This window comes from Marmota flaviventris, chromosome X (assembly GCF_047511675.1).
Source record: "Marmota flaviventris isolate mMarFla1 chromosome X, mMarFla1.hap1, whole genome shotgun sequence".
Lineage (NCBI taxonomy): Eukaryota > Metazoa > Chordata > Mammalia > Rodentia > Sciuridae > Marmota > Marmota flaviventris.
In genome coordinates this window covers 31478776-31505984 of record NC_092518.1, presented here as the reverse complement: position 1 = coordinate 31505984, position 27209 = coordinate 31478776, and the positions used below count along the sequence as shown (strand labels likewise).

At 37.3% G+C, this 27209-nt stretch overlaps 1 protein-coding gene across 1 annotated transcript in view; it reads right to left on the bottom strand.

Annotated features, from left to right (window-relative positions):
* Positions 1-25557, bottom strand: part of Tspan7 (tetraspanin 7) — a 123644-nt gene extending 98087 nt beyond the window's left edge. Inside the window, exon 1 of the mRNA XM_027927447.2 lies at positions 25443-25557. Within this exon, the coding sequence (XP_027783248.1) occupies positions 25443-25523 (81 nt within the window). The 5' untranslated portion in view covers positions 25524-25557. The remainder of the gene's footprint in view (positions 1-25442) is intronic.
* Between the last annotated feature and the right edge of the window lie 1652 nt (positions 25558-27209).

Below are 27209 nucleotides of genomic sequence, written 5' to 3'. Positions count from 1 at the left end.
CATTGCCATTGACCAATCCTCTCAATAACTTCATAAACTGCTCATTTGTTCCAGTAGAACATGGAGTAATTAAAGAATTGATCATATACTCTGAGGATGGAATGAAAATATGCATTAGACTTTTAATAAATGGTTTTTCAAGAAACTGACTTTATAAATTCAAGTCCCTCAATTCAACATTTAGCTGAATTAAAAGAAAAATCTATATGATTGCTGCCTACTAATTAAATAACAAAAATGCATATTAAATAAGGCCTTATGTGGGACATACTAAGTAAATAGCTAATTTGATCTTTTCGTCATCTAACTTATAATATAAAAGGTTAAAAGAAATAAACTGTTTAATAATTTCACATTTGGAAATATATTCAAGGATATAACCCGCAAAAGAAATTAGATCCAAACCACTCAAAACATCCCTGCTACAAATATTTCACTATTCTCAATTCTGCAAAGTGGGGCAAAGCAACAAATACATCATGTTTTACCAGATACAGATGAAGACTGAAAGAAACCTGAGCAATCCATCTCATGCCATAACAGGTCTCGCAACCAGTGAAGGGACTTGAATGTAGTTGAGAAGGACCACTGGATATTTTCAGGAATTAAAAAGAAAAACTTAGGCCAAAGCTTTAGGTAGTGGTGCTAAGTTACAAGGTTCAGAGAAACAAAGAAATAAGCACCTTCAGATGGAGGAAGGACCCGATAAAGGGTTACATATTTTTGTCTTATAGTAAAATTATTTGTGCAAGTACTGTCTATAAACATATTGTATATAAATATAAACAATTTTATTCATAAAAAACACTGTTTCTTAAAAGTACAACTTATGAGACTGGGGCTGTGGCTCAGTCGTAGAGCATTTGCCTAGCACGCACCAGGCACTGGGTTCAATCCTCAGCACCACATAAAATAAATAAATAAAATAAACATTAAAAAAAACTTATGAGTCAAAAAAGAAACCATAATAAAAATTTAAGTATTTTTGTAATTTTTTATTTTTTAAATACATGACAGCAGTGGAAAGCATTACAATTCTTATTATACATACAGGGCTCATTTTTTCATATCTCTGTATAAAGTATGTTCATGCCAATTTATGCCTTTATACATGTACTTTGTTGTTTTTTTAAAAAGTACAACTTATTAATCAAAAAACTTTTAAATTATAGCAGCCAAAAAAATAAGTTGCCTCTTACAGGAAAATGAAATATGTATAACAAATAAATGAAAATATACACTTTCTCATTATTAACCAGGAGATTGCAAATTGAAAGCAAGCACCATGATGCTATACACATCCACATGACTAGAAAAATACTGAGTACTTTAACTAGAGAAAATGGTTAAGATATGGGGCAACTAGAATTTCCACCAATATACAACCACTTTCAAAACCAGTTTAGCAAGATCTGTAAAGATGTACCTATATATTCATACACGTTCTATAGGAAATAAAAGAATGTTCATAGCAGCAGTATTCCTAAAAGCAAACTAAGGTTGACCCAAATGTCCAATACAGAATGGAGAACCCATGATATGATCATACAATTAAATGATATATGGCAATGAAGAAGAATGAATATAGCCCCAAGCAGCTATAAAAATGGATGTCAAATAACATTAACTAAAAGGATAAAAAACACTTAAGTGAAAGAAGCCACAAAACACACAAGAGTGTTATTAAATTTACATAACATTAAAAATAAACCACAAAAAAGATGACAGGAACTAGTCCATTTCAAGAGTTCATTCATAGGAGGTACAGGTGTAAAGAAAATCAAGGGGGAGGAATAAGTCTGTATAAAGTTTCCTGGGATATGAGACAACAGAAAGAGGAGGACATCACACAGCAGGAAACTTATGCAGCTTCAGGGGGGACTGACCATTTTCTATTTCTTAACCTTGGAAGTTAATTACATTAGTATTTGATTTTTAATTATTTTAAGCTATATTTTCACAGTTCTTTATGTTTCTCCCACAACATAAAGACTTCATAGATAGGAAAGTACGATGAAAAAGACCACAGGTTAATTGGAAGTGATGTGACAAAGTCATGTTCATCAGATGCTGTTCCTGTAGAGGTGTTTAGATTCATAATTTCAAAACGACTTGATTGATGTCACATAGCAGATTAAATGTAGAGTTCGTGGTGTCAAAAAAATCAATATACAAAAAGAAGTCCAACTGACAATGGGTTTAGATTAATCACAAGTTGCTGATTGATGTTTAATAGATATTTTCAGAAAGCAAACACACAGGGTGGATTTGAGAGACTTAAGATTGTGTACACAGGCTAAATGTGGGCTGAATCTACAACTGAAATTTATTAGCCACAGAAAATTTCTGACTGACAATTATATTTCAGAAAAATGCTTTATCATTACAAAGCAGGGTACTGTGGGGTCTTAATTAGTGGCAAATGTCATAAAATTGAAGATAATGATTCTATGTGTGAATAGGCCATGAAGACAGATCAACATGGATGAAAAAAAAGGAGAAATTTCCAAGATTAGATGTAAAGGAGATGAGAAAGAAGGAAGAATCAGGATAAGTTTCAGGAAATGGCAGGATGGCCTGCTCTAATTTCATCTTGTTCATCCTAATTACAATTAATGTTTACCAACAAAGTGATGGCCAAGCGTGGTGCTGCACACCTGCTCGGGAGGCTGAGGCAGAAGGATCACAAGTTCAAAGCCAGCCTCAGCAAAAGCAAGGCCCTGAACCACTCAGTGAGAGACACTGTCTCTAAATAAAATACAAAATAGGGCTGGGGATGTGGTTCAGTGGTTGAAGTGCTCATGAGTCCAATCCCCTATACCAAAAAAAAAAAAAAAAAAAAAAGAAGAAGAAGAACAGAAAAAACTAAGTGCTTTAATTCATAATCATTTCTTTATTGCCCATTATCCAAGACAATCTTTTTCCATTTCTACTCCACTGTTTATATACTTCCCCCCAAAAAAACCCCCAAAATTAGATCCATATTTTTATGCTAAAACAATTAATAAGTAGGAGGACAAATCTATTGCTGCTGTCAACGGGAGAAGGGATAGCAGTGCAAATCATTAATAGATTTCTAAATCACCTGCTTCACCACAGATATGGAATAATCAGATTTAAAATGGCCAGTAAACAGGAAAAAAAAGCTCACTGAATTATCAATCACCTAGATTCTAGACTATGAACCTTCTCATCCTTTAGGTCTCAGCTCAAATGTCACCTGCTCAGAGAGGTCTTATGTGATGTCCCTATCAAGTAGGCCTCTATGCCAATGACTCATGAACTCTTACCCTGAAGCACTCACCACTGTTTGAAATCATCCTATTTATTTTCTTCTTTGTTGTCTGTTTTCCTCCTAATAAATCATCTTGTTCATTCTGTTCACAGTTAAATCCCAGCACTTGGCATTTAATAGGCACTCAATATTCCTAGAATATTCCGTGAATAAATGTAATGAATATATGGGAAAGGCTGCCAGCAAGACAAATCAAATGATTCCTATGCAACACAAGTACTATAATAGATGGGCAAAGTTCAAAGAAGCCATAAAGAAAGAGACTGACTGTAAAGTGGCAGGGAGAGGTTGTCACGAAAGACAAAGCTTCCCAGAGAATGTGCCAGTTGAAGGAAATCTCTAAGACAAGTGAGATTCACTAATCAGAGAAACTGAAGCCAGTGACCAGGATGGAAGTGAAACACAGGGGAGGGAAGGTACCATGAGGATCATAAAGAATCTTTTATCAGCACACACAAAAAATATTTAAATGTAGTCTTGTAAGTAACATAAAACAACTACTGTTTTTTAATCAGTTTAGAATAACTACTTCAACAGAATAGGTGGGGCGAAATGAGGGAGCTAGAGGTAGGGGAAACAGGAAATAGCTGTAATGGCGTGAGAGAGAAAGGACATTGGCACTGGTGTGATCATTATTCATCATATACATGTATCGTGTACTACCCCATAAATTTGCACAATTAAAGTAATAATAAAAGAACAATATACGAAGGATGGTGGCAGTGAGATGAAAAGAAGAGACAGGGTGCAAGAGCTACTGAAGAACTAAAGACCATCATGTTAAATGAAATAAGTCAAACTCAGAAGGTCAAGGGTCATATGTTTTTTCTCATATGCAGAAGTTAGAGAGGAAAAAGGAAAACAAAGAGGGGGGGTGGATCTCCTAAAAATCAAATGGAGATCAGTGGAGAAAAGAGACCAAGGGGTGGGAGAAGGGAATCGGGGGGAAGTGCTAGGGAGTGATATTGGCCAAATTATACTTTTATATTGTGTGCATGTACAAATATGTAACAATATATCGCATCAGTATGTACAACTATAATGTACCAATGAAAATGTGGGGAGAAAAAACAATTATATTCAACAAGGGTTGCTGATTCATACTACATAAAAGAGGGTGAAGTCAAATCAAAAGCTAGGGTTTAGATTGTAGGCAAGTGGATACAACAGATGTGAGGATGATTTGGGGGAGCTAGGAGTGAGGGAAAAAAGACAAACTCCAATTCTTTAATTGCTGGATGGCATTGGGAGCTACTTTATGTACAAAAGACAAGATGATAACTTTGCATTCGCTGTCCAATTGAGACTTAACCTGAATGCAGCTTTCTCTGTCTCTGGCCAATGCTCCCAGTTTAAAAAAAAATGTGTGTGTGTGTCTATATGTGTATGTGTGGGGGACTGACTGAAACCAGGGTTGCTTATCCACTGAACCACATCCCCAGCCCTATTTTGTATTTTGTTTAGCGACAGGGTCTCACCAAGCTGCTTAGCACCTCGCTAAGTTGCTGAGGCTGGCTTTGAACTCATGATCCTCCTGCCTCAGCTTCCTGAACTGCTGGGATTACAGGCGTTGACAACCGTGCCTGGCTACAAATAGATTTTTTTAAAACATAAATCTTCCAAAATCCACATTAGTCACACCTTTATATTTATAGGGACCTAATGCAGAGGGAAATCAGAGGTCCCCAAAAAAAGAAGGCTAGAATACTGCCATGATTACACAGGAATGCTTGATTTGAGCCAGGCCTCAATTTGAGAGGCCCAAGGGTCCAAAACACTCCCTATTGTCACCTGAGAAAGATCTGGGGCAGGAGAGTAGGCACAGTTTTTTATGATAATACAAGTAGAACACATATTCATTAAATAATATACTTTATGGAATAATTCATATTAGTGAGCTTTGTATTTGTAATGCATGATGAATTATTATCACTGCTGTTGTTCTATATAGTTCATCTTACAAGTGGGAAAAGGGGTCCATGTACAGACCTTCCTTTTTTTTTTTTTTTGGCTAAAATATGATCTTAGCAGCCTGGGACACTTCTCCTTTTTAGAACTAGACTTTCTCCAGTGTTCTCTAATGCCTTAAATTCTTCTCATCAGAGATAATATAGCTAATTACATAGATATATGTAAGAATTCTTCTTGCCATTCATAGGGGATATAAACGACTAGTCAGATTTGTTCCCTAAGAGCAAGTTCAGGGAGAGGAAACAAGATCACCCCAACTGACAAACCCTTACTTAGCAACTGTGCCAATGAGCCTTATCTGTGTCCATGTGTGGATTAGACAGCTGTTTAGCTAGTGTCAGCTCCATAGGAAAATGCCTGATAATTCCCACTGCTTTCAGCTTTGTTTCTTTAGAGCAAATAAAGAGGGGGGAAAACTGCATCTCCAGCAGCTTTTAATGCCTTGATTTCTAGATTGTTCAAAGTGGCCAAGTGCTTATTCTCATAGGAGTCAAGTTCACAACCTTACTGTATTTCACAACAGCAGGATAAATAATATTCATGTACTTTGGGCTGCAATTTTGGAGTCTTTTAGACACAAAATAATTTTGTTTTAAATGAGAGAGTGGAAATACTATCCCCATGAAAGTTTTCAGGATTTCTTATTGTCTTTCCACACACCAGCCATAAACTGAAAAGGAAAAAAAGATATTTTATAGATCTGAACCATCAAAATGAATGAGCAGTTGCCCAGTTGTTCACAAGAGGGACATTATAGTCCCTTGGACCATCTTCAGCATCCACTATCCATAAAGCATTATAATCCTCATCTGGGAAACCTAATTTATGAGCTAGGAGGCCAGAAAAGGGTAAGACAAGATGGCCCTGGCCTCAGATTTCTGCAAAGGAAGCATGTGGGATAATTATTCCCATTACAGTTGTAAATTTTGACAGTTTACAGAAACTGAGGCTTCTCCCTTGTGCATGAAGCTTTGGTCAGCTTATAGAAGCCACTTCAAGAGCCAATGAGGATTTGTGCCTCACAGCAGCAAGGATTCTCAACGTATCCTGTAACCCATCTGCAAAGTTTTCCATAGAGAAATGTGCTCCTTGACCTAGAACACTGGGCCCAGTAGGGGTGAAGAGGTCCAAACTAAAACCTCAGTTTGGACATGACCTTGGGTCACACTTTGGACCTCAGCTGCCTCCTCTCAAACAAAGGAGCTGTAATTACTACCTCAACAGGTTGTTTTGAAGATTAATCGAGATAGTGTACATGAAGTGCTTAACACTATCTTTGACCTTTATTGAAGGTTCAATAATCATACTGTAGTAGTAGTTACTAATAGTAATAGCATCACTTTAACCTAATTCAGTTAACTGCAAACAGTGGGTAGTCCTTTGTTGCTGATACCATTATTCATAACTCTCTTTGTTGATGTGTCTTTCTTTTCATTTCTTTTTTTTTTTTTCTTTTTCTTTCTTTCTTTTTAGTGCTGGGGATAGAACCCAGGGCCTCAAACATACTAAGCAAGTGCTCTATCACTGAGCTACACCCGCAGTTCACTTTGCTCCAGATGGACAACATAATCCTTTTCTCTCTTTGTGCAATAATAATCTGCTTTGAGGGGAAAAAAAAAAAACAACTAAATCAAGAATAAGAATATGCTCTTCAACCAAACCTACCAAAGAAAATATCTAGCAGCTAACAGGGTCCATGTCTACCTTGGGTTTTTCATTTTTGCTAAATATGAAAAAAAATAGAAGTTGAATTGTTTTATGTTCAATTACGCTATATTGGAAACTCTATAACTCACACACTGAGGAGATATACAACAGTATATATACATACTGATGCTCACCAATGTATCACTTATAAATAAACAAGTATCTATGGACCGAAAATAGATAAATAATAGTATAACCACACAAGGAACGAACTAGGATTTCGAAAACTTCCATAAAGGGCCAGACAGTAAATATTTCAGGCTTTCCAGGACATACCATAAAGGAGTTGGGGACATGTCATCCAAAATTTGACTTTCATATTGATTATTTCAAGCTGAAAACTTAAGGTTGCAGAAAGGGCTATCTGACCTGCCCTTTCCTACACAGATCAAACCATAAAGACTCCTTTGGGAGGGGTGCCTTCCCCATATCAGGATGAGAAATAATCCTTAATCATCAGAGACTGGGAACTGTTGCTGCCATGAGCAGTACAAATAAACTTACTGAAACAACCTTTACCTTCTACCAGCTTTATACCCCCATAAATCTCCTAATGACATCCCTAGAATTTACTGCCCCTAGTCCAGATCCCTTTGTCCTGTCATTTATTTACACATTTTATAATTCTTTGTCTAAAAAACATAAAAGTTTTCTGCTTTGGCCAGTTCTACGGACCTGCATTCTCTTTTGAAGGTCCCTATGTGCATGTAAAATAAATAAAAACTTGTATATATTTTCTGCTGTTAATTTGTCTTGTGTCAATTTAATTCCTAGACCCAGCTGCAGACCTAGGACAGAATGGATAGAGGTGTTCTTTAGCCTCTCCTACAATGGTATTTGTTGCACCTGGGGTTTTGTTGTAAAAGCAGCCATAGATAACATATAAAGTTTATTTACAAAAAAGAAATGGCTGGCTAGATTCAGCCCACTGGCCATAATTTGCCAACCCCTAAACCCCACGTCTCTCCATATGGAAACACAGAAAAATTCTAAGCAAAACTACAAGCTTCAAAATGATATGTATAGCATGGCCTTTCATTTAGAGTTTAAAACTATGAAAGTAATATTTTATAGTAACTCTGGATGTGTAAATATGAGTAAATGTATGAAAACAGACCTAACACAGATAACTTCTGAATTTATGACAGAAGGAAATTTTGGGCCATCAACTGCAATTTATTTCATATTTGTTTAAAAACTAATTACTTGAGGCATAAAAGGTATAATGCTAAGATCTGATAAAGCTTGCCAATAGATACACAGGTAATTATCATATTATTCTCTTAGTATCACATTTAAAATACATCACAAAAATGTTTAATACCCAATAGGAATAGGTATTTTCCTTTATTTTGAAGGACAAGAATTAAAAATCATGTAAAGGTAGTTTTGCTCTACATTAATTTAATCCAATCACTAAAATGGACTGAGTCAATGAAGTGCTGCATTATAAATGAGATAACATGGTTAAAAAAAGATAGTCCATCTCTGAGAAATAATAGAAAACTATATACTACAAAGTATATAGAAGTAATTCATTGCTAGCCAGGCATAGTGGCACACACCTGTAATCCCAGCAGCTCGGGAGGCTGAGGCAGGAGAATCACGACTTCAAAGCCAGTCTCAGCAACTTAGCAAGGCCCTATGCAACTCAATGAGACTCTGGCTATAAATAAAATGTAAAAATGTGCTGGAGATGTGGCTCATGGTTAAACACCCCTGGGTTCAATCCCTGGTACCATTTTTTTTTTTAAAGTAAGCCATTCTATGGGCTGGGGTTGTGGCTCAGTGGTAGAGCGCTTGCCTAGCATGTATGAGGCACTGGGTTCAATTCTCAGCAACACATATAAATAAATAAATAAAATAAAGGTCCATCAACATATAAAATAATTTTTAAGCATTTATTTTTTAGGTGTAGATGGACACGACACAATACCTTTATTTTTATGTGGTGCTTGAGGATCAAACCAGGGTCCTGCCTGTGCTAGGCGAGCACTCTACCACTGAGCCACAATCCCAGCCCTAAAATAATTTTTTAAAAAGTAATTCATTATATATGTAAAGGGAGGGATAACCCTTGGAAAATAAAGCAAAGCACATGGAAAAGAGTAAACCATAAATTATTTTACCACCCAAACATAATTGTCAACATTTTTACATGGGTATCTCTATTTGTTACATGTATTTTATCTTTCTCAAACTAGAAAACTATATATACATATTGATTTGTAGACATCTTATTTGAACAGTATTTTTTTAGTAAAACATTCCTTTATGCCCATCTCTTTTCCTGTATTTTTTATCTCAAAATAATTGGTATACTATCTACCCAGAGTTCACTTCCAACATGTTAGTTTCAAAGACTTTGATCTGAGTCCCAAACAATATGGAAAAGAGCATTTCCCCTTCGTTTGTCTTCTAGACTGTTATGAAAGGCTCCCAAAGCACTCATTGAGGTACCAGAATGCTGCCTGTTCTAAGTCATTTATAAAACTGTCAGGTTCACTATTGCCTCTGTATACCAGGACTTTATCTTTTGAAAAATACAGCATACAAAGCAGGTATTTGTTTGTCCTCAAAACATATCTGAAGAATATAAACTAAAACAACTGCCAGCCTCAATTCCCAAATAGAGCAGCTGCTGTTAAGGAGATTAATAAGTAACCCACTCAAATCATTTGCTCCTACCTTGTAGGAGAACCTTTATCCCTTAGACAAGACTTACTGGAAACACAGGCTTCCATTAGCACTGCTGACCAAATGCTTTGCTACACCCTATAACACCTATTATCAGCTAGCAACTTAGTGTTAAATGCATTTAGAACTCTGGGCATATTATGTGGTTGTAAAGGATCACATACTGGCTTTTCACAACTTGGCCTCCTCTAATTCTGCCTTGCTTAGCACCTCAAATATCTCTTGGTTCAGCAAGGAGTTTAAAAGAGGAGAAAATAAGGAGGTGAGGAATCACACCCACTTGACCAGGCCTCCCTAAAATCATGAAAAGGCCACTCTTTCAGGTCAGAAAGGAAAAGGTCAGAAAGTAACCTACACAGGTTACTGACCAGTTCATTGGTTCCTGCCAGTTCACCAATTCTGCACTCACTGTGTCTGCTACTTCCCCCTGGTTCTCATTCTGAACCTACACCAACCAGGTTTTGTTTCTAGTTTGGGTTTTTTGTTTTTTTTTTTTTTTAATTTTGTTTTGTTTTGGTTTGGTTTTCTTGGTACTAGGGATTGAACCCAGGGACACTTATCCACTGAGCCATATCCCCAGCCCTTTTTGTTTTTCTATTTTGACACAGGGTCTCACTCAGGCTGGCTTCAAACTTGTAATCTCCCTGTCTCAGGCTTCCGTGTTACTGGGATTATAGGCATGTCCCAGTGTACCTGCCTCTCTTCTATTCCAAGTTAGAAAGGCTAAAAAATAACTGCTCAGGCTGAGGATCTAGCTCAGTTGATAGATGTCTGCCTAGCATGCACAAAGCCCTGGGTTCAATCCCCAGCACCACAAAAAAAAAAAAAAAAAAAGAACTGCTCCATTCAGATCGCACAACACTGATCATCTCAAGCTCCACTGGATCAGCCAACAGGCAAATATCCAAAAGTCAGATCTCTCCCAAGTCAAACAACTGTTACGCTGTTTTCACACTAAAATAGCAGAGTTGAGCAGCTGCAGCAGAGATGAATGGCCCACAAAATATGAAATATTTACTGCCTGGCTCTTAATAGAAAAAGTTAGCCAAGCAGGAGGCAGTGGTGCACGCCTGTAATCCAAGTGGCTCAGGAGGCTGAGGCAGGAGGATCGTGAGTTCAAAGCCTGCCTCAGCAACAGCGAGGTGCTAAGCAACTCAGTGAGACCCTGTCTCTAAATAAAATACAAAATAGGGCTGGGGTTGTGGCTCAGAGGCTGAATGTCCCTAAATTCATTCCCCAGTACAAAAAAAAAAATAAGAAAAGGTTAGCCAATAACTTCCCTATAGCAGTAATTTCCCAAGTGTGGTTAGCAAACCAGTGCTGATCAGCAAACTTATCAGTCTGTATTGATGAGCTTGCATCAGAAGTAGATATTGTATGAATGTCTAAATGAAGGAGGCAGTATATGAATTAATAGTCTGGCACAAGCTCCTTGTCCCCCCACAATGTTTAATTGACCTTATTATACCATTTGCATTTTAATTTTTAAAAATTATATAATCATAATTATAATTTTATAATACTTTGATATTGTATTTATTTGCTTCTGAGTCTCCAGTTTAGTAGGCTTTCTAATTCCTTATTGTACAGTCTCTATATTTTCCAGCATGACTTTGCTTTATTTTATATTTGAACATTGAAATTACTAGAAGTTTTCATAAAATTTAAGTAAAGGCTCCAATTTTACTTTCTCCAATATGGAGATCTGGTAGTACCAGATTTTAAACGTAGTTTCCTCTCACTGAAAGTAATACAGCTTTTCATTTATTAAGTAATATACACTAGAACTTATTATTTCTGCACTCCTTAGTGTTTCATTGGTCTATTTGTCTATTTCTTTTCTTCTTCTTTCTTTTTTTTTGGTAGCAGGAAATGAACCCAGGGGTGCTTTACTACTAAGCCACATCCCAGCCCTTTTGGATTTTGAGGCAGGGTCTCATTAAGTTTCTTGGGGCCTCACTAAGTTGCTGATGCTGGCTATCAACTCTCAAGCTTCCTGCCTCAGCCTCCTGAGATGCAAAGATTACAGATGTATGCCATCACACTCAGCCTATTGGTCTATTTCTAAGCCAACGTCATATTGAATTAATTCATAACTTTATAATTATGTTAATTATTTATTACTGCATAACAATAGTACCACAAATGTAGAGACTAAAAACAAGAACATTTATTATCCCAGTTTTTATGAAGTCAGGCACAGCTTAGCAGGTCTTCCATTTCAGGGTCTTGCAAAGCTTCAATCAAGTGTCAGGTAGGGCTGTGTTCTCACTGGATGCCCAAATGAAGAAGAGTCTGATTCTGAGATCACTTCATTGTTGGCAGCATTCAGTTGTTTGCAGATTATCAAATTGTGGGCCTCAGTTTCTTGCTCACTGTCAAGCCAGCGAATGCCCTTAGTTCTTTGCCATATGGCCCTCTCCATAAGGCCGTTCTCACAACCTGGTGGCTTGACTCTTCAAAGCCAGTAAGAGAGACAGAGTATCTCAGGAAGACAGACTTTACAATCTTATGTAATACAATCTTGCACATATATTCACATACATTTGATAACCTTTGTTGTATTCTATTAATTAGAAGCAAGTTATAGGTCCCACACTCACCTAAATAAAGGGGGTACACAAAGGCATAAATACCAGTTCATGGAGCTCATAGAGGCCAACTTATTTACTGTCTGCCACAATAGTATATTCTAATAATAAGTAAGGCATATACTTCCTTTTCTCCCCAAATTTCTCTTAATTTCTCATATATTTATTTATTTATCTTCTATAAAATAATACAATTTTATTAAGTGCCCATCCCCCCAAAAAAATTCTGTTGCCAAGCTGGGCACAGTGGCACACACCTGTAATCTCACCAGCTTAGGAGGCTGAGGCACAAATATCATGAGTTCAAAGCCAGCCCCAGCAACTTAGCAAGGCCCTCAGCAACTTAGTGAGACCCTGTCTCAAAATAAAATACAAAAAGGGGCTAGAAATGTGGCTCAATGGTTAAGTGCCCCTCTGCACCTCTGCATTCAATCCTTGGTACCAAAAAGAGTCCTGTTGAGATTCTATGTGGAAATGTATTAAACATACTTTAGAAAACTGATATCTTTATGATATTAAATCTCCCAACTCGAAACTACTTAGGCATCCTTTAATCTCTTCAGGTCTTATTTTGTAATGCTCAATAAGATTTTATGACCTTATTTTATGACCTTCAATAAGATTTTAGTTTTCTTCTTATAAGAGCCTTCTTATTAAGAGCATTTCATACTAAATTTATTGTGAAGTAGTTTTAACTTCTGTTGCTGCTATGAATGAAATGCTTTCCTCCTTTCCTTTTCTTTTAATATTTTTAGCTGTGGGTGGACACAATACCTTTATTTTATTTACTTATATGTGGTGCTGAGAATGGAATCCAGTGCCTCACATGGGCTAGGCAAGCACTCTACCACTGAGCCAAAATTCCAGTCCCTTCCTTTCCTTTTCTAAGGCTTATATACTGAAATAATAAAAAGCAATTAAAATTTGTACATATACCTTGTATCTAGTCACCATATCAAATTTTCTTAGTAGTTTTTTTTACTAGAATCTTTGGGGGGATTAGTATACAACTGCATATATAAAGAGATATCTCTTCCTTCATTGTTATTTTTTTGTCTTATTGCATTTGCTAAACAAATTAAATAATAAATAGTAATACTAAACAAGAATCCCTATCTAGTTCCTGATTGACTCAAATGATTTTAGTGTTTAACTATTTATTTGAATGAATACTTATTGTTCTAATATTTGTTGAATGGAAATCATCTCTATTAAAATTAATGCTGAATACTCCACTCTTAAGGAAATAAAGCATAATACCACTCCTTCAATAAGGGCTGTACATAGTGACTTTCTTTGAAAGGTTACAGTATGGAAAGGGGGAATAAAAATAATGTTGGGGTTGTGGTTCAGCGGTAGTGCACTTGCCTGGCATGTGTGAGGCACTGGGTTTGATTCTCAGCACCACATAGAAACAAAAAAAATAAATAAAGGTCCATCAAAAACTAATAAAAATTTTAAAAAGAATAATGTTATAGTGGAGAAACCTGACAGATGATCTCAGCCAGGCTATCAAGATCAATCTCAACAATAAGTCATGTTGATAGTATGTACACTTGATATTATGAAATGGAAATAGCATTTTACCTCTGTAGGGTTTTCCTCCCAAAGGCACACAAGCCCTATCTAATCACAGGGGAAACATCAGAAAAATCTAAATGAAAAGGCATTCCACAAAATACATGACCAGTACTATTCAAAATGTTAAGGTCACTAAAAATGAGGGAAATCTGAAAAACTATTACAGCCAAGAGGAGCTTAAGGAGACATGACTATGAGATATAATGTGGTAGCCTGATTGGGATCCTGGGACAGAAAAAGGATATTATAAAACCCAATAATTGAATCATCCTTAATTTCTTGAAATTTATTAATTTAACACATATTGATATAGGACTTCCCATATGCAAGAAACTAGGAGAAAAGCAATACTCTACATTCAAAGAAATAATTTTACCAAAACATAGATGTATCACACATTAGTTTATAAAGTACTTCAATGTCATTTGACTACCAACACTTGATTGAGATTGGTAAACACAGATATCCAAATTCTGAAGAGGAAATACGCTCACAGAAATTATGTGACTTGCCTAAGATTATACAGCAAATATCTGAGCAAAATTTCACATAGGTCGAACTTTGAATTCCCTGCAATAGAAGGCAACAGTCAAAAGAATACCATGGAGTGACACAGTTTAGAATATGAAACAAATCTTAGGAACAGTGAGAAGTTCTTAAAAGCTTCATTAGACAAAAAACATGAACCCAAGTAGAGATGTGAATGCAGAAGGGATGTTTAGGAACATTTCCCACCCAGCCTCATTTTATGAAGCTTTAGATTCCTTTTCAACCCAAAGGGGTCTACCTTTGGGAAGTCCTAATCCAATCCCTGGAAATCAATAAAATCAATACCTGTTTGAGAAATGTTTACAACAATGAATTGACCCAGGAGCTCTACACATTATCATTATATATGTTTAGTTTAGAAAATGGGAATAGAAGTACAGAAACAACCTCATTTCACCAAGAAGTAAGAACTGGTAACTTGAGACAAGAATAAAAGCTTTTACTTCTAGAAGTAGGAGGAAAGATTGATTAGTCAGTAGCCACAGTAAGCGGTAACCACCAGGACCTACTTCTAAACCTATTTGATCAACGGCTATTCACCTCATTCCAATCAATGACAACTTAACTTGCTTCAGAGAACACACTTCTGGAAAGCAATCACAAGGACAGCCTCACACAATTCAAGGTCAACCAATCAACCATAGACACATTACACTGAACATGCTTCATAGCGTCAACAATCATTTCACCCAAATAGTCATATTTCTTGTCAAGGTCAACCACTAAAGTCTCTGCAATGAAAAAACCTCCAAATACCACCATGATACAAAAAAATATCAGCAATATGCTTTACTTCTAAACTCTGCATGACTAATACAGCTCTCTCATACTTTGATAAGTAATAAATTCAGCTTTTTGTTTACATACTAGATAATGCCCTCATCTTTTGACAGAAGGTAAGCCAAGACTCTTCCTAATTTCTCAGAGCAACTCTGAACAAAAATATATTGTCTATAAGGGATGAAAACTACTCCAACTGCAAAAATTCACTTGAAGATCCTTGCCAGAGCCGAGTTTAGTGGGTACAAAAAAATACATTGGCTACCTCATACTTGGTGGAATACTCACCTCAAACCAATTCTACAGTACCAGAGATCACACTAGAGGAAAGCATTCATTAAGCAAGTAGTCATTTATAATGAACTGCATCACAGACCATAGAGCCACATCCCAGAAATCAGAAACATCTTGCTGATCCTTTTTTTAAAAAAATGCACACACCCAGGACCCTAGCCATATTAATTAAAATTGAAATTCCATAAGATAGGACTGAGCAGTTATGTTTTTAAAAGACCCTTAGCAATCCTGATAAATAATTTTTTTTCAGTCAGAAATAACTAGTACAATCTCTTAAGAGGGACAAGACCTGGACCCAGACTCTTAGGCAAAGACAACTAAATCAACAGAAAAATACTAGATACTCCCGAGCTACATCCAGATCCAGGAGACTCAAGATGAACCAACCCTGCTATTATCTACCGAATTTCTCTAGATCAATGGTTTGCAATCTTAATTGCACAGCTGAATCACCTGGGAGCTTATTTTAAAAATATCAGTGCTGGCACCCCACCCAGAACAAGTGAATCAGAATGCCTTAGGATGGAGTCTAAGTATCTTTTTTAGGGAACTTAGACAATTGAGATGGACAAGCAGGATTGAGAATCACTGACCTAGATTGCTCAACTACCACCTGTGCTTAATCCACACCCCTTCATTTTTCCTAAAAAAACACGTGATTATGGCAAAAGTCCACCATATTTTGCACCAAGGACTAAAGAAAATATTTCACTACAGAATTGTGATCCTTAATTCCATCACCAAACTGTTCAAAATGCTTACTTGTTCAACTGACCAAAAAACAAAAGGAAAAATGAAAGAAAGAAAAACCCTTTCCTATCCCCTCCCCTCCCCGCTGCTGCTGCTGCCACATTCTTTTCTTGATGAATGTTTGGGTGCTATAACAAAAGAGGACAAAAATGCTCAGCCAAGAATGAAAAGCATGCTGTCACAGCAAGAGGGATAACAACCAAAGGAGGAAATTTAAGAGCAGTGACCCAATGATCTGCTTATCTCCATGAAGAGATAACTCAAATCAGAAGCTGCTGTAATGGGACTGAAGGAGGAAAAATCATAATATATTTTTAAAGCATGTTTCAAATTGTGCATTAGTCATCCATGTCAAGGGTTTAGCATGCTTAAACAAAGAAACACAGTCACAGATGACTTCCAATTGTTGGCATCTTCTAAAGTACTTACTTAAAACAGTATATAATTCTGAACAGTCAATGAATCATCATAATGTAGCTCATGGTAAGATCAAATCAAGAATTCTAGCTGTGATTAAAATGGAGAAAAGCATTTCTTTCTTTTTTTCTTTTTTGGAAAAAAATCAGCTAGCTTCTAAGCATTAAGCAGAAAAGGCTTAATGTCCCCCAAATGCTATAAAAGGTAAAACAGACAACCTAACTACATATTGCATATGGAAGGTAAAGTTAATTAAATAAGAAGACTTTGGGTTATAATATGCAAGTTCCATAACAAACAGCAAGATTAACACTATAGGAGCAGAAAAACAGCAAAGCAGTGATCAGTTTAACATAATCCTCCCATACACACACAAACACCATACCATAAACTGCTGCTTCCATACTAAATTAATACAGCAAGGACTGAATTAGGTCAGAAGACACACTGGGCATTCACCTGGTGGGAAGAAATGAAAAGGGCAGAAAATGTATTGGCAACCTTCAGAGTTACATTCCCATTTGTCTAGTCGCTGATGACTACACGACCTTATTTGCCTTAATAAAGCTGTTCCAACCTAGAACACTTCCCTTGACATTCAAAAGCTCTTTAAAGGTTTTTTTTTAAAATGATACCAATACTTATTAAAGTACCCCAACCATTGCTGTTTTAGATGCTATGTTCAATCACTCACAATCAACTGTTTATTTAATTAGTATTATATAATGTAGAGATGTAGATATAAAGGACTTCCAGTTAAACATGATGGATAGGACACATCCATTTACCTGGCTAGCTCCCAAAACTCCAATGAAATGACACTAAGAGGAAATTTTAAACCCAGAATAACAAAGAGAAGGAATGAAAGAAAAGTCAACCACAATGTTATCTTGGAAACTAAGAAAAAGCCAAATCTTATTTGCACCCAAACACCTGTGAAAGACAGGAGATAGCAGCTTCATGCACATCTGGAACTAGGGATGAAAGGGGGCTAAAATAAGAAGGATCCAGCAAACAGTTTTTTTGAAGAGCAGTTAGGTCCACTCCAACTTCCTATCTCTGCCTTTTTTCTCATTCTATTATAGGTTCAGATTTTTTTTCTTTAGAGGGTGAAACAAAGGGTCTCTGAACTGGGAACACAAGCACAGTGGACATGGATTCAACACTGAATATAGGAGCTTAATAAAGGTTTATATAGTCTATGGAGACTCCCACATCCCTACCTTCTTTATTCAGGAATTAAAATATTCTTCTATAGGAAATCTGATCAGACAAGAGAAAAATTCTAAAGATATTGATCTTGATCTTGGTTCCAAAACTCAATGCCTCAAATTACCCAAATTAAAATCAGTAAACATGGGAATAAGTTTATGCATAGCTTCCAATCAGCCTTTTAGTAACCCCTCTTAAACATGTACAAAAATGAGCAAAACATAACCAGAAATTTGAGATAAAACTATAATATGCCATAAAACTTGACCAGTTTGGAAGAAACTATACAGGAAGAAGCAAATATTTTTCCCAAAATATCCTAAACTGTCAGAGGGATTTTAAAAACATATTATATTCATGAAACATGAGCAAGATGATAAAATATAACATTCAGACCTCAAAAAGGAGCTCCTGGAAATTAACATATGAAACTGAAAAGATACAAGAGCAATAAGATACAGTAGGAGAGTTGCCAAGAAAGTGGAGCAAAAAACAAAGAGGCAGGGGTTGGGGTTGTGGCTCAGTGTTAGAGCACTTGCCTAGCATGTGTGAGGCATTGGGTTCCATCCTCAGCACCACGTAAACAAATTAAATAAACAAAATTTAAAAAAAAAAAACAAAGAGGTAGAAAAATGAAGGGAAAAAACTTAGAGGATCAGTCTGGAAGGTCCAATTTCTAAGCAGAACAAAGAAAAGAAATCAAATACTTCAAGAAAATTTCTCCAAACTTAAGGACTTGAGTTTCTAGACTGAAAGGGTACACAGGAAAGAAATGAAAATACACATACATCAGGGCATAGGTGGGAAAATTTCAGAGCACTGAAAAAAAAGCAATCAGAAGAGAAAAGCAGGATTTAAGAAGAATCCGAATAACAACTGATTTCTGAATACTAATAACAAGAACAAGATTTCATGGAGGAAGGTGGACAGCAAAATTTTGATGGTAAATGACATCCAAACTGCAATCCTATATTCAGCCAAACTATCAAATTAAATGTATAAGAGTAAAGCTGAGCATGCTGGAACATGCCTGTAGTCCCAGCAGCTTGGGAGGCTGAGGCAGAAGGAATGCGAACTCAAAGCCAGCCTCAACAATTTAGCAATGCCCTAAGCAACTCAGTGAGACCCGTCTTTAAATAAAATATACAAAGGGCTGGGGTTGCGGCTCAGTAGTTAAGCGCCCCTGGGTTCAATACCTGGTACCAAAAAAATATGTGTGTGTGTGTGTGTGTGTATGCGTGCGCGTGTGAGAGAGTGTGTAAATGTATATATGTAAATATATGTAAAATAAAAGTAAATATGTTTTATATATATAGTAGTAGTCAATAAAATTTCATTATTCAAATATATATATATATATATATATATATATATATATATATATATATATATATATATATATAGTTTTCACCCCTGTAAAGGCCTCAAAATCCATGCATCCTTTTCCAGAAAGTTCATAGAAAATTTGTTCCATCAAAATGAAGGAACAAATCAAGAAAGTGAAAGAATATTTAGGATAATGATGCCCACTGTTTTAAAGGCCCATAGAACACTGGTGCAGGTTGAAGGTCAGATTGCAAAAATGCAGATAAAATTCCAACAGCAACAGCTAGTAAACTGATAAACATGTTATTGAGTACTCAATATTTGGCACATAATAGACATTCAAAGAATGATGAATTGCACTGACATGCAAAAGAATAACTATAAGCTACAGAACATGCCCAAATTCAAACATTGTGCAAAATTTTATTTTCCATTCTATATAACCCAAGTACCTAAAATTTCTGGATAACAAAAAAAAAAAAAAACATTTTGACTACTTTTTAAGATGTTTTCCCCAAAAAAGATTAGTGATGCTTCCCAAATGAAAAAAAAAAACTGATATTTCACCATAAGAGAATTTAATTGCACAACTGATAAGCTAATTAGCTCCTTACATAGTCAAAAAGAAATCAAATCCAATAAACAGAGAAATGAAACAAAGGATATTTCTGTTCACAAATTATTCAGTAGATTTAGATGTGATGGACTTAAATCTTAGCTTAGAACTCAGATGAGCATTTAAAAATCAAAACAGTTTATCTGGTAAAAGTAACATATTTATAAAGTTTTCTTGCTTGCTTTCAAATTATATTCATCATAAAGATGGGATGATTTGTTTTACATAAGGCAAGATAGATATCCTTTTTGTTCAAGCTTAACAAATTAAATTACAGTAAAAAATTTAGATAACTAAAATGTCTGGCAAACTAGATCACAAAAATATGACTGAAATATCATTAGGATAAGCAAGTCCCTGTAAAGTCCTCTATTCCATTTTTCTATGTTATTGGCAAAAGCACATTTAAATTGCCACCCGTAGACTTAAAAAAAAAAAAAAAAACTGTTTCAAAAAGCCTCCTCCTATTGAGATGAGCTAAAATAAATAACTAAGCCCAAGAGTAGTCAATAAAATTTCATTATTCAATTATTCCTTAAGTAAGCAAATATCTCCTGAGTAAATCTACTAAGTGCCAGGTGCTGTTTGCCAATATTTAAAGCACAATGACTTACTCTTAGGTGGTATTTGTCCCACCTTTCCTTTAAACCTGAAAATGAAGCATACAAATCAAGGAAAATAAAGGATCTGTTCACTTAGCATACAGGTGATGTTATTTAACTAGAAAACAAACCATCCTATCCATTAGAACACAATTACATAAAGAGTCACCTACCTTTTGTCTTCAAATAAAGAATTATGATACACCATAGAGAATGTCTTTCTACCATTTCTTAAAACATGTAATTGTTTTAAGCATGAACTGGTTCTAAATACCAATAAATATCATAATCTTTGCATGAGGCTCCATATGTCTTCTTAGGATATACTTCTATGTAAGCCCAATACAGCAGAAGTTGCTGGCACTATTGACATTTTGAGCCATATAATTCTTTGTTGCATATTAGAATATTAGAATGGTGAGCAGCATCTGTGGCCTCTACCCACTAGATGCAATAGTGCCCCAAAAATGTGTTCAGACATTGCCAAATTTTGGGGGAACTGTCTCCCACTGAAACTTATCACTTTAGAAAAAACACCTCAGAAAGGGAGAGTGATTATGGACAGAAGAGGTGTTCAGGTAAGACAATGATCTCTCATTCATAATTGTAGACTTCTGGTTTCGTATATATGCTCAAGTACATCAACGTTCCCCATACTACTGGCCATTTGACTGTTTTAAGGTCCAATGTCTTCTAGTCCTAAATCTTAATTGAGGTAAGGGAAGAAAATAAGTCCAATTAAAACAACTCACAGTGGTAGAGCACTCGCTTAGCACGTGCAGGGTCCTGGATTCGAGCCTCAGCACCACATTAAAAATAAATAAATAAATAAAATAAAGGTATAGAAAAACCTCACAAATAACACAAAGGAAATATTTCAGCCTAATCTTTCCTCCATCTTCCACTTAAAAGAATATCTCGGTCATCATTTGCTAATTAGTTAGCATAATTCCAGAAGCTCTGACAAATATTTGAGTACTTACCATATGCCACAGACAGTTCTAGGAGCTGTAGAAAAGATTAATGCAGGGGGCTGGGGCTGGGGCTGGGGCTCAGTGGTAGAGCGCTTGCCTGGCAAATGTGAGGCTCTGAGTTTGATTCTCAGCACTGCATATTAATAAATTAATTAATTAATTGAAGGTATTGTTTCCCTGTACAACTAACAAAAAATATTTTTTAGGGGCTGGAGTTGTGGCTCAGAGGTAAGAGCGCTTGCCTAGCATGTGTGAGGCACTGGGTTCGATCCACAGCACCACATAAAAATAAAATTAAAAAATTGTGTCCACCTATAACTAAAAAATAAACATTTTAAAATATTTTTTTAAAAAAAGACTAATGTATCAATTCCATTTACTGAATTGAGAAATCACTCTAACAAACAACTTTTAACAGGTAAATCTTTGTGACATTGGATTTGGCAAAGGATTCTTTTTATGACACCAAAAGCATGAGCAAAGAAGGAAAAAATAGGTTAACTGGACTTTATTAAAATATTTTTTTAAACTTTTATACTTCATGTACACCAAAGAGAAAGTGAAAAGATAGCCCACAGAATAAGAGAAAATACTTGCAAATCATACATCTGATAAGGGTCTTGTACCCAGTATACATAAAGGACTCTTACAGTTTCACAATAAAAAAGACAAATAATCTAAATAAAAATTTTAAAATGACAAAAGATATAAATAGACATTTCTTCAAGAAAATATACCAATAATCAATAATCATGTAAAAAGATGCTCAACATCAATATTCATCAGGGAAATTCAAATCAGAACAATGAGATATTACTTCATACCTACTAGGATGTCTACAATTAAAAAGCCAGAAAATAACAAAGAATTGACAAGAATGTGGAGAAACTGGAACCCTCACTGTTGTTGGGAATGTGAAATGGTACAGCTGTTTTGGAAGACAGTCTGGCTATTCTTCAAACAATTAAACATAGAGTTACTATGTGACCTAGCAATTCCACTCCCAGGTATATACCCAAGAGAATGTAAACATGTTCACACACCAAAAAAAAAAAAAAAACCTGGTACATGAAAGTTTATAACACAATTATTCTAGTAACCAAAAGGCCCAATCAACCCAATGGTCTACCAATGAGCAAAAGGATAAATAAAATGTATTATATTCATACAATGGAATATTATTCAGCCATAAAAAGGAATGAAGTAGTGATACATGCTACAATGTGGATGAACCTTAAAAACACTATACTAAGTGATAGAAGCCAATCACAAAAAGGCAAATATTCTTGACTCCATTTATAGGAAATGTCCAGGATAGGAAAATCTACAGAGATGGAGAGTAGATTAATAGTTGCACAGGGCAAGTGGGAGGGATTTGGAAGGGGTTAGGAGAGAATGTAATGACAGCTGAAGAGACAGGAAAGGGTTTCTTTTTGAGATGATGAAATGTTCTAAAATTGTATTAATGTAATGGTGTGAATATACTAAAATATATACTATTTATATATTGTTTTTATTTTCATATATTATTATACTTTAAATAGGTGACTTTCATGATATGAATTATGTCTCAATAATGCTGCTTTCAAAAAACAGCATTCAAAATCCACTAGAAAACATGGCATTTGCACCATGGCTTATCAACAAAAATGTCTTTTTAGGAGGGGGGATAGTAGAGGATAGGAAAGGTAACAGAATACAACAGACACTAGTATGGAAATACGTAAATCAATGGATGTGTAACTGATGTTGATTCTGCAATCTGTATACGGGGTAAAAATGGGAGTTCATAACCCACTTGAATCAAAGTGTGAAATATGATATATCAAGAACTATGTAATGTTTTGAGCAACCAACAATAAAAAATTTTAAAAAATGGCTTTTTAAAAATACCCTCACACCTAGAGAGATCTCATTCTTCTGATTGTCAGGTAGGAAGTGATCACTGAATGCTATTTAAACTATTGAAAACATCCAGGTAAATATTTTATTTGTGAGTACAAAAATCTTGAAAGTTAAAAAAAAAAAAATGCTAGCATCAAGGAACTTGCCCAGGACATAAAGTACACGGATTATAGGTGCATTAGGGGGCTTTAAGTAATCAGATTCATGGTGTAGGGGGAGAGGTGGAAGCACAGAGAGTTAATGAGCTCATATGATAAGCCTAAACCTGGAAGACCCCCTTCTTTACCAGATTGCAGAGATGCGAAGAGAACAAACTTCCTTCCTGAGCATTATAAACCTTAGGAGGCTAAAAATAATCTCCCATATGATTTACTCCAGTAACAAATAGGAAGTCAACTAAATAATAAAGGGACAAACAAAAACAGATTTGAGGAAATACATAAAAAACCAAACCAATTCCCAAGAATGACTACTGGGAAGTTTCAGCAATCAGCATGTTTATTGCTTTTCCAGGCAAACATCTGATGATAGGATCTGTACGTGCACAGCACACAATTCCACTACTGAGATGTTTCAACCAGTCCAAATAAAGTCCATTTCTATGTTTGCCTAATGCAATCTACTCTATCCTATCCCACTGCAGAGCTCCTGGAAAGCCAGTCGAGTCCATAGCTTTCCAAACCTGAAGAATCACCAATGTCAGTGACAAGGAAATGTCCGGGGACATTCGAGATTTTTTTTTCTTTTAACCCTTAATAAATCTCAGTTTCTGCCCTGGCTACTGAAAACAGTCCAGTTCACCATCAGGCCGACTGTGGGTACCTCAGACAGCACTGTGCTCCAGTTTCAAAGCAAAATTAGGGCTAATCTGGAAGGGGGTGCGCAAGGAGAAAAACAACCAGGGGCGGGACTGGTTTTTCCTACAGTGCCTCAGGTTTCAAAATGACTGCCTTGGAAGCTGAAATGACCCAGATTATTGGGGAGCGGGGGGCGCAGATCTTCATTCCCCTGCGGAGTAGCTGTGGCTTGGTATGCAAATGGAGACCTGGGGGAGGGGGCATATCTACAGAGAAAGAGAAAGAACAGGCAATGGTCTTTAGGTACCACCCACCTCTCCAAGTGAATCACTGCAGTGTCAGCCCCGCACTGATTCCACTTGCCAAACAGGATGAGGTAAGGCACAAGCCTGGAGCCCCCTCTTCCTCCCCCTCCTTCTCCTCCTCTTCCCCCTCCTCCTCTAGCTCCCGCTCCTCCTCCCGCGCGCAGAAGGGCGCATCGCTCAGCGAGGTGCACCATGCAGCCCCCAGCGGCCCTGGCTGAGGGGGCTGACGTCACCCTTCTGCATTGAGCTTCAAGGACTGGTAGCAACACCAGTTAGATGGGGAATAGAGTTGGAGCGCTATAGCTATCACCAAGTCGCAGGGGTCCTCCCCCAGGACACTGTGAATTGGGTTCATGCAGTGAACAGAAGGACAGGATGAGGAGTAATGGACGAGAATGAAAAGGGGTCGTAAGATCTATCTTCTGGGTCTCCGAGAAACCTCAAAGATGCCCCCGGCTTATATAAGACCCTCTCCTCTCTGCGCGCCTCCACGCGGTGGCTGCGCCCGCCACCCTTTAGTGCGCTTCGGGGACTCGATCGCCCTTGCTTAAGCAGGCAGAGGGCTTTGGGCGCCTCTCTCCTGCAGCCCAGCAGGGTCGCGGATAATTGGGAATCTGGGATCAAACCTCGCGCTCCCTCGCAGGTTACTAGCCCGCCACAGGTTAGCTCCAAGAGGCGCCAAGAACCGGTTGGTAAGGTAGGGTAGGAAGGGGAGACCAGAAACGAAAACGGACAAATAAACCCGCAACTTTCCCTAGGGGCTGACCCTATCCCTCGAGCTTAAAAAAATAAATCAATACATTAAAAAATAATTTTTATAAGGTCGACAACCTGCAGGCACCCCCACCACGCAGCCAACTGCAGCCTGCGAGTCCAGGGTCCGAGCAGCCCGGACCTGTGCCCTGTGATCCCGCAGCCCCGACCCAACACCTCGCGCCGGTCTCCCTAAAAAAGGGGCCAAAATTTGGTTTGGGGATTGGGTTTCCCCCCACTTTCCTATCTAAAAGAAGAATATCATCACCCAGACTGATGGACGGATGCCCGGCCCCCGGCCAGGTGTGGGCACTCACCCAGAAGACGAAGGAGTAGATGATGAGGAGGGTTTTGAGACAGGTTATCACAGGTTTGGTCTCCATTCTCCTCGATGCCATACTACAGAGCTCCGGCGGCGGCGGTGGCGGCAGGCGGAGGGCGGGCGCGCGGGAGGGGGGAGGAGGCGGGGCGGGGCGGGGCGGGGGTGCGTGCTGCCAGAGGCCCCGTGCGCGCGCAAGCGAAGCCTTGCGCGTGCGGGAGCGCGCACCCTGCGGGAGCTCCCGACGAAGGAGCAGGCTGGGCAGCCACTGCGCATGCTGGGAAGGTTGCCTGGCCCTGCAATCCCGCGCAAGCTCAGACCCCCAACCGATGTGAGGGTGGGGCTGGGGAAGGGAAAGCAAGAAGTCTTGAGACACTTGAGAGGTCAGGGGAACCTCTCCCAGACCTCCAGTGTATTTAGGTTTCTGCTTTCTACAGTGTAGGGTCTTGTATTTGCAAGATGTCTGCACCTGGCTTCATGAAGTTTATGGGCCCCAGTGATCAGTCACGTTTCTACATTTGGACGCCCAGCTGGTCTCAGATGAAGAGGCCCAGTAGTCATGTCCTTGGCAACAAGAAGGCCTTGTCTGTGTCAGAAACAAACTGTGACAGGTGGACAGAGATACAACTGGATGAGTGGTCAGGAACCTAGGAACTCAGACAGAGACACAAATCCTCACCACCTCATGAATCTACAGCCTCCCCAGGAGCTCCATTTTTTAGATTTCCTCACACTTGGAATTTTCAAAGCCAAATATCAAGAGAATTCTGTATGAAACATCATTCTCACATATAAAATGTTTAACAGATAACAATTTGATGGGCTTGAGAATCATTTGCCCCACCATAAAGAAAACTACATCAATGAGGTCAAAACAATGTTCAAAAACAACTTGAAAATTCCTCCAAATATTAAATATAGAGTTTCCATAAGAATTTCATTCTTAGGTATCCAACACAAGAGAAATGAAAACATGCCCATGCATGTACACAATTGTACATGAATGTTTACATGACCATTATTCATAATAGCCAAAAAGTAGAAAGAACTCAGATGTCGATCAAATGATAGATTGTGTATTTGTAAAATGGGAAATTATTCACAAGAAGGAATGAAATACTACTGATACATGCTATAATACAGATGAGCCTTGAAAATATACTTAGTGAAAGAAGTCAGACATAACCATATATTGAATGATCCACTTGTAAGAAACATCCAGAATAGACAGATCCATAGAGACAAAATAGATGAGTGGTTGAGGAAGACAGGAAAGGAGTGACTATTGATGGGTAGGGGCTTGCTTTTTGGAGTGATGAGAATGTTCTGGAATTAGATAATGGCAACGGTTGCACAACTTCGTGAATATACTAAAAACTACTGAATTGCATGACTTTTATTGCATGTTATTATATCACTATAAAAAAAGTACACTCCACCCAAATTTCTCACAGCTGGTCTGTAAAGGAACACAGTACACATCCTGTAGGAGATTTAGCTTGATTCCTAAGAGAATGTGTGGTCACAACAACACTGCTATCACAAGCTAACTCAATTCTGGGTTAAGGATACCTTTTTGTGAAAGAGTGAAAACCAGAGTCAATAAAGCTTGGCAAAAACCTTTCAGAGTCAGTTGTTGTAGGAGTAATTATTACCTTCAATGAGTTACACATGGTCCCAGGTCAGTGAGGTCATTACATCAAATGGACACAAATGTGATGAAGAGGAAAATCTGGTTAAGGAAACGATCAATCCTAGAAAAAAG